Below are 8999 nucleotides of genomic sequence, written 5' to 3'. Positions count from 1 at the left end.
CTGAAAGTAGGTCAATGACAGATTCACAAGCAGAAACTGTACTTCTACAAGGCCTTGCTATATTGTCAGTTTGAAAGCGGTAAAATTACAAGATTGGTTGTAACTGCTAACATGCAAGTGGTATTCACCCTATAATCAGAGTCGTAAAATTGCACCAATTTTTTGTTGGTAAGTTTACCAATCTAAGTGGTAAAATTGTTTAATTCTTTACAGTGTAGTAAAATAAATTTTGTATTATTTTTAATGCTTAAACTTATTTTCGAACGTCCATTTTTTGATAATATGCTAGGTTTTAACCTTTTATGAATTTTTATTTGTAAACACATTGTTTCTAAAACTCGATCCACAAATGGTTCCCTTTCCATATTGATTTTGAAAAATCCAAAAATAATTTGAGTTTAAATAAGCTTAAGTTGTCTATTATTCAATTAATTAGCTTTTGTGAAAAATGTAAGTAACACCTGTTAGGGAGCTCAAGGCGGAAAAATAATATATAGTTTATATATAGTGTGAAGTTTTATATATAATATTAATTTGTTTTATACAAAAAATGTATAAAACAAATGAATATTATATATAATACTACACACTATATATAAACTATATATAATATTTCCGCCTGGGATTTTCGCTTTGAACTTTTTTTGAAAACGATCATTTCATTAAAGCCTCGCATTCTCTGTTATCCGCTATTCAATGTTATCTCACTCTTTCTCGGAATACTACATAAAAGGGTAGCTTCGTCGTCTATGCACTCAGTCAGGACATGAACCGCAAACCAGAAATCCAGAAATCCACCCTTATCAGTTATCCCGGACGCGAATCTCCCAATACCGGCTTTTTCACCCCCGACTCCTCCAGTCAGGAATATACGAATATACGAAAAGCATTGGCGGAGGGTTGTGTGATACCAGGGCTGACTGCGCACGCATCTCTTCCACCATATAATCGAACTGGGAGCGCCGCGGTTCGCCGTCAGCTCCGATATCCGCGTCGTGCGTTAGGGGTGCGATCACAAGAGAAAACGCGGAACAAACGTCGGCTTAAAAAATCCCCATCGGATTCATTATGAAACGTTTTCGTGTTCCCTGAGTAAAAATAAAGTGTCTCGCGAATCGCATCATTCTTCGGTGAAAGTTATCCCTGACCCGGTGCTCTGTGGACGAGTTGCAAAACGAATTGCCGTTCCACCCCCGACCAACCCCCGATCCTCACACGTCCGTCTCGCAATGGCGCCCAACGTGGGCAGCTCGAGAATCTTTCGTGTCTTTTCAGTGTTTCGAAAGTGTTCGGGTTTCTTGAAAGGGTGCTAAATAAATTTAAAAGGGCTTCCAAATGTCCTTCAAACGTGTCTGGGGCTGATTACGGGGCTTGGGGTGTTTTTCAGTGCGTGAGAGGCCCTAAGAGGAAAGTGTCGTGTGGAGGTGCAATATGAAAAAATTCCGAAAGAAGCGTCCTGCAAAAAGAAAGGAAACCTCGAGGGAGTGACCCATCGAGAAGAAGAGTTAAAACTGCAAACGGGGGCGTTCCTCAGGCAGAGGTGACTCTCAAGGTCGCAGGTCTTCCCAGTTTCGAGGACCGACGGTAGAAACAATGAAGATTGGACCTCAGAGACCCATTCCAAAGGTTACTGTGGACCTGATTCAGTCTAGGAGGAAGGAACTGACAAGGCCGAGAATTAAGATTTGAGTAAATACTTCGTACGCTGGAGGTGCTCTACCATCCACCCTGGCGAACAAGGGCGAGACCTCGGCAATGCAGCAGGGCAAGGAGGGCTCTGTTGGGTCCAACACCCAAGAGACCCATCAGTATGTTGGGCCCTACCGTCTTGAAAAAACCCTGGGCAAGGGTCAAACTGGTGTGTTCTTGGAAAATCCTTTTATCCTTTTGATAATAAATTTCTTAATAATCTGCTGATTTGATAGGGTCGTGAAGTCATGACTAAAGGATTGACTTTAGGCTTCGAGTGATTCGTTTTTGTTTCCGCAATCTGTATTATAAAGACCACGTGGCCTGATGCTATACAGAGAAATATTTTAGAAATAGCTATCAAGCCGTTGTTGCAAATAACGTTTCATTGGGCTAGGTATTAAATTAGAAACTTTTAATTTTGCAGGTAAGAAAAAAGTAAATAGAAGTTTCTAGTTTAACTTTTAACCTAATTAAACTTGATTGGCAACTGAAGGGTTTTAAAGAAATGACAGGTCCAAAATGTGACGATTTGAAATTGTTACCTTTTAAAAGACTTCCAGTTTAAAACTCATCTATACTGAGTATCTTGATGATACTTTAAAACTCTATACTCTACAACTCTATATTGAGTGCAAATTAAAAATATTACCATTTTTTCAAAAACTACTTCAAACCTACATAATTTTCGAAAATATTTTTGAAAGCTTAATTAAAAACTTATTTACAATCCTCATGACAATAAAGAAAATGAAGGAAATGTGATGAGAGTGTATTTTTTGTGATTCTAAATCCGGTCTTATAATGTAATTCATTTTGATTTACTACGCAGTGCTAGTATTTTATATTTTCCTGTTTTCGTTACTGTACATGATAATGATCAAGTAGTACAATAAAGTTGGAATTCCGTTGTTCGTAAACTGTGAAACCCAACTTCACTTAGTAAAATGAATATGAGAGTCAGTTATAGACAATATGTTCTCTGATGAAATACTAATTTTAGTAACTAACTGCCATAATTATATAAAATATAATCACAAATTTAATTTATATTGTAGTCGTTTTTATAAATATAATTCTTGAATTATATAAAATCGATCTTCATATAACTAATAAAAAACAACAAAGCGTGACCTTGAATTAAGAAGCAAATTTTGATGTCATAAAATTTTATGTCCCTTTTTATTACTTTTACAAATGTGAAGGGAAATTGCAGAACATTTGTAGGAACCCAGGCGGGAATATTATATATATTTTATATATAGTGTGAAGTATTATATAAATCAACTATATATAATTTTTCCGCCTGGGAAATGTTCTTGACATTTTTGAGGTGTAATATTACCAAAGAAATATTTCATTTTTTGGACAGTATATTCTGAATTGCATAATTTTCAAGAAAAAAAAACGAATTAAAAAATAATAATCACGGGGGTAATAATAAATTTGAAGCACAATGAAATATAATTAACTTCTTCATATTTTGCACGATGACCTTCTGTGTGGATTATTTTAATGAGATTTTCCAATGCTTAAAATGTGTCATTTTTAAAGAATTGAGTTAGTATAAGAGTGAAGGATAGCGATTTCTTTCAGAATGCATTCAATCTACATTTATATACTGTTTACAATTTATGAGAGAATATGAAATGTTATCTCCTCAAGATACCTAAGAATAAAAAATTGATCACTCATATCTCATTGAAGCCAATTTCAAACTCAAGCTCAAACATGTTTTCCGGGTATTAAAATTTTCAAACTGAAGCGTTAAAAAATTATCATTCTAAATTTGGAGTATTTATAAGACAATTATAGGAAAATTATATTTTTAAGACTTCAAACGTAAACAATTTTGTTAAAAAATTAGCAAGCAGTGAAAATTAAAATTTTTAATTTAGAATGTTTAAAATTACCCAAAATTGGAAAGAGCTAATAGGTTTACCGAAATATGATGAGCATAAAAGATATATTTTCGGTGTCCCTGCACGCTTCAATTTTTTTTAATTTAATAATTTTAGCATTCCAATCAAAATTAGACAGATTTAATGGGAAACCCTAAAAGCTGATAAAAGTGATTTAAATTGGAAATTGCGTTTGTGATGTTAAAGAGAAATTTAAATTTGGACTGAATCTAAATTCAATTTGTTCATTTCAATTGCATAATTTTATTTTCTATTAATTATAAGAATCACTCAAAATTCTTAGTAAAAAACCATTTTCATTTCACCGTTTTTTGCAGTCTCATAAAGTACCCTGTCATACCCCGGTTTCGCAATCTAGTGGGGAATGAATTAATGAGAATAAGTATTACAATGCTTGTAACAGTTTTTTACCTGATATTTTCTATAAACTCTATGTTGTGATTATAATCCTATACAAAAAAATGTTGTAACGATATATCCCGAAAGTCTTGCAATCATTTTTTTAAAAACCTATTTGACTTTTCATTACTCGAAGTTGTTTTATAATTGAAATTAAAAATGTTGTATATTTAAATATACAAGTATTCTCTTTTAATCAGAAAAATCATAGAAATCATTATACTAATCAAGAAAAAATTCTCCTTTTGGGATTAAAAATTAAATTTAAATCCAGTTTTATTAAAACATTCAAATTATCTAATAAATTGATGAAAATATTTTACTTAAATGCTTTATGTTAGTGCTTTTTGCTGGAAATCAATATTAAAGAAAAAAATGTTTATTATAAAATCAGAAAGCTTCGCAGAAGAAGAACAATTTTCTGGTACGTCATGTTAATATCTTTTGTTAGATATTATCAATATTTTTAATCAAAAATAATTCGATTTTAAGAAACATCAATTTTTTAGTAACTTCAGGTTATGTTGGTTTGTTTCACCTAAAATTTATATATTCAATAAAAAATCATTAGATTTAATTCCAATGATTTTAATTTAAATATAATAAAATATCCGATCTTGATCAATTTTGTATTGTTTGTGTATTTTTCGTCCAAAATTGCAATTTTTATTAAAAAATTATTAGATCTCAAGGAATATTAATCACTTTTCAACAAATTGACGTTACGTTTACGTTTTAAACAAAAAATTGGTATTGAAATAAATTCATTATAATTTGAAAAAAATAGAATATTTTAACAATTTTGTGCTCTGTTTGTCCTTCCTGTCGGAAATTGCAATTGTTTTTAGAAAGCATTATATTTCAAAGAATATTCAATCTTTTTGACAATTTTAGATTTTGTTGGCGTTCTACACCAAAAATCGGTATTTTTAGTAAAAATAATTGGATTTCTTAGATTTACATTTTTTGTACAATTTAAGGTCAATCTAGCGGTTTTCTCAGAAATACCAATACAGATTTCGAATAAGATTTACAATTTGTGAACTATTAATTTAATTTAAACTTAATAAAAAAATTTAAGACAAGAAAATAATAATAGCGCATGTTGAGCGCTATTACACCCTCATTATAATTCATTTAGAAAAGCTTCGAATTTCAACATTAGAATTACACGAGGAAATAATGAATTCCGTGTTTAAAAATGTTATTGCTGTTACACAGTAATATTCAATATACCCAGAAAAACTGAAATCACGAAAAATGTGTTTCTTTAATAACACTTACTGCAGGTCACAGTTTAATGCAGTTTTACCATGTTTAATTTTCAAAGAATTATTTAATTCTAATGAATAATTACGCTTTCTTTTCGTTAAAGGGTAACTAATATCACTCTAGCGACAGAAAAAGCCTACTTTTGACTATATATTTTGGGAGTATGAATGACACAAAATAGCGGCGACAGAGCCTATCTTGAAAATCGTCTTATTTTTAACGCCTTCACAGGAGAATGATTTTCTCGTAGATATAAGACCTGGAATGGAAAACCAAAAAATTTTATGTTCTATATACTATTCACCATAGAACTTTGTATAGTTTTTTTAAATCAAATTTTTTAGAAATAGTGCACTTTTGAAGAAATGATTCGATTTTTTGCCAAAAAAATAAGCAGTAAATATTTTATAAAAAAAAGTTTACATTAAATCAAAAAACGGCTAGGTGCTTCGATATAGAATGTCATGGTAAAGCTACTGTCAACATTTTTAATTGATGAATGCACTGTTGTTTAAGTAATACGTCCTCCAAGTTTTGAACATGAAGATTTCCGGAATTAACTTGTGTCTGTTGCATTCCACGTGAAAAAAATTTCCTTATAAGAATAAAAGTACATACATTTTCCAGCAAAACTGCAAAACCTTGAATGTCCTATCTTTAATCTTTCGCGAAATATCGACTGGAAAAGCATGCCCTTAGACAAGAATTGATAATATTTTTTCTAAAATGTAGTTTTAAATGTGTTTCACGAAACGTTAAATAAAGGATATTTGATGTTTTGTAGGTTTACCGGCAAATGTATGTAAATTTATTCTTATAAATACTTTTTCATGTGGAATACAACATAAACAATAACTTTATACACTTATCAGTGCTAGAGCATTTTTTCTTCTCTGGAAAATTGAGTCTGCATCAACTAATATAAGTGCAACTTTTATCCAAAATGAACAGAACATAATATATTTCACGAAAAATAATATGAAATAAAATTATTTTTTAGAGCAATTTTTCAATAAAAAATCACTTCTGGAAGTCATAGGGTAAACATGGGTATTGCCGACAACTTAAAAAAAATTTTAGAAAACGGAGAATATTAATTTATATGCTTATTGTTTGGTCACGAAGATGAATTCATCTGAAAGGGCAGATTTTTTCCATTTTCAGATGTACCCAGTAATATAATTATTCTTTGCCAAACTATTATTGTCTTTATTTTAAAATAATGTATTCAAATTCAATGAACGACGCCTTATTTCCAGTGAACGGCACCCTACATCCAGTGAACGACATCGGTATTGATTTTAAATTCAAAAGAAATTATAATGTTATTTGTAAGAAATATTATGCAATTTAGTTTCTTTAGGCAATAAGGAACATCATTTTGTATAATTATGGGCGTTTTTAAAAGAAACGACGAAGTTTTTGGTGAAAAGGAATACCTTCGATGTTGTGTGGTTATGTTTATTTCATCAGTTCACGAATTTGTCTAATTCATTCTGGGGTGTCGTTGATTGATTTTTGAAGTTCGGAAATCCAAAATCAATTAAAAAAATATTGAACATTAAAGACTCTTGAAAGGCGATGTCGTAGAAATAAGGAAAGCCAATAGCAATCACAGCAACACGGAAATCAATAAAAAATGCGTATTATTTCCTAAAAACTTCCTTCTGTTGGGTTTCGTTCATTGAGAGATATGTATGTCGGTCGCTGGTTTTCAAGGTATGATAATAACATTTCAAATATATCAAATCTACTCAAATTTGAGACTAATATTTATTCGATTATATTGAAAAACATAATCATCTAACCTCTTAAAGTACTACAAAATAAGAAATACCTTTTCTTCTACATTTCCGAGGAATTTCAAATTAACGACATGACTAATTTTTATACTTTCAACGTGTCCTTCTGTAGGTGACAACAAAAATGCTATTTAATGAATATAAATTCAGTAATTTTGTACTGAATAAATATTGAAATACAAATTACATGGATAATAGAATATTTATTCATTTACATGTATCTATTTTATATTTCTAGAATTATAATAAAAGCATTTGCATTGCACAGTGTCGTTCACTAGAACGGCGTCCACAATACCCCTGTTTACCCTATCTCCTAAACTATTTAAAATGAAACATGAAAAAAAAGTATTTTATAGGGAATTTTGCGCACTTTAATTCCTTTTGTGAATATTTAGGTGCGCAATTTACTGAGAAAGGGCAATTACGAAAAAACTCATATAACGTTACAATGTTACATATGAGCTTAATCACCAGAGGCTTTTTTCAGATGACAAACTAAAGGGTTTATACCAATAAGCATTGCATTTCCAATAATTTCAAGAGAAATATACTCAATGAACCTGAAAAAAGGTAGACATCTCAAAAAAGAGGCCAAAGGAACAAGCACGTCCCAGTCAAAATTGATTAAAGCTATCCGTGCAGAATGTTATAAATGAATCATTTTGATGAAGTCTTCGAAATTTTTTTAATAAAAAATGAGCCCCTTTTCATTAAATCTCAATTATTTTCAACTATCCGCGAAAAAAGCCCTGAAATTGTAAATATTTCAAATATTGAGGAATAAACTATAATAAACCATCCCTTGAATTCTATACAGTTTCTACTTACAACAATATTAGCAGTCCAGCATAATCATTTTTTAAGTGAAAACCCAGCAAAAAAGAAAGTATTGATACGAATTAAATTGGAAAGATGAAGACACCTCGCAGATCCCGCTTTGTGACAATGACGCATTGGACCAATATATTGGTCAATGCTTCTAAATTCGTGAAAGTAAAATACACATTCGAGCCCCCCCCCCCCTCCCAATTCGTAATGGAGAATTTCAGCAAAAGTTTATTTATACAATTTAATCCGTAAATCCACACACGAAGCATATCGAATTCATTGCAAATGTTTAGAAAATTGTCCCGTATCTCAGTGGGAACACGTCGGACTAATACACGAGAGATCCCTGTTTCAGGTCTCGAGGCATGCAATTTTAATTAATTTTTTTCGAATTGACCTTGTCCACGCATCTATATGAATTCACACGCATTCAATTAGCGCTGTCTCAATTCCTATTTATGCATCTAAATTCGTTTAAGCGAATCAGAAAAACGGATTCAGGCGCATTAAAAAATGTTAATTCGCCCAAATCTGTATCAATTCTTTCTTTTTTGCTGGAAAACTGACTTAATCTGAGAAAGTTTCTTGAAGACTTTTTAAGACTAGCAAGTCCTTAAAATATCGTTTAAGGTGGATTTTCTTCGTAATCGTATTTTTCGACTCATAACCTATTACGATTCAATGGTCGAAGGGTACGACCGAGATGAGTCACTATTTGGGGGAGAAAAGACTGAAGCAACGAACTTCACTACAAGGGTCTAAGGGAATGATTCGGCAGCGTATCAAGATTTTCAATCATAAGCTTTCGGAACTTTCTTGACATATTGCTTGTTTTTGTTTTCTGGCTCGATTAACTTTCTGAATTCCTATTAGTAACTCTATTATATTTTTTAATAGATATATTTCAGATATAGTCCTGTTTATAGAGGAACGCCTAAATCCCACAGTAGAGAAGACTGGCTTTAGTCAGCCAACCATGTGGAAGTATTCGGGGTAGAGACTGGTAATGAATCAATATTTCCCGAGTTCAAGAATCTCAGAATAAGTTTTTCTTTAAGAATTTCCTTTCGAGGTATAATATAAT

At 31.4% G+C, this 8999-nt stretch overlaps 1 protein-coding gene across 5 annotated transcripts in view; it reads left to right on the top strand.

The window, feature by feature from the left end:
• The first annotated feature begins 1315 nt into the window (after window positions 1-1315).
• The window catches only part of LOC117176123 (serine/threonine-protein kinase BRSK2), a 69599-nt gene continuing 61915 nt past the window's right edge, over window positions 1316-8999 (top strand). For all 5 annotated transcript variants that reach the window (XM_033366189.1, XM_033366187.1, XM_033366188.1 and 2 more), the window contains exon 1: window positions 1316-1858. In XM_033366189.1, the coding sequence (XP_033222080.1) occupies window positions 1756-1858 (103 nt within the window). In that variant the 5' untranslated portion in view covers window positions 1316-1755. The remainder of the gene's footprint in view (window positions 1859-8999) is intronic.

Source organism: Belonocnema kinseyi, chromosome 7 (assembly GCF_010883055.1).
Source record: "Belonocnema kinseyi isolate 2016_QV_RU_SX_M_011 chromosome 7, B_treatae_v1, whole genome shotgun sequence".
Classification (NCBI taxonomy): Eukaryota; Metazoa; Arthropoda; class Insecta; order Hymenoptera; family Cynipidae; genus Belonocnema; species Belonocnema kinseyi.
The sequence above is the reverse complement of the archived record's forward strand: the minus strand, read 5'-3'. Positions and strand labels throughout refer to the sequence as shown.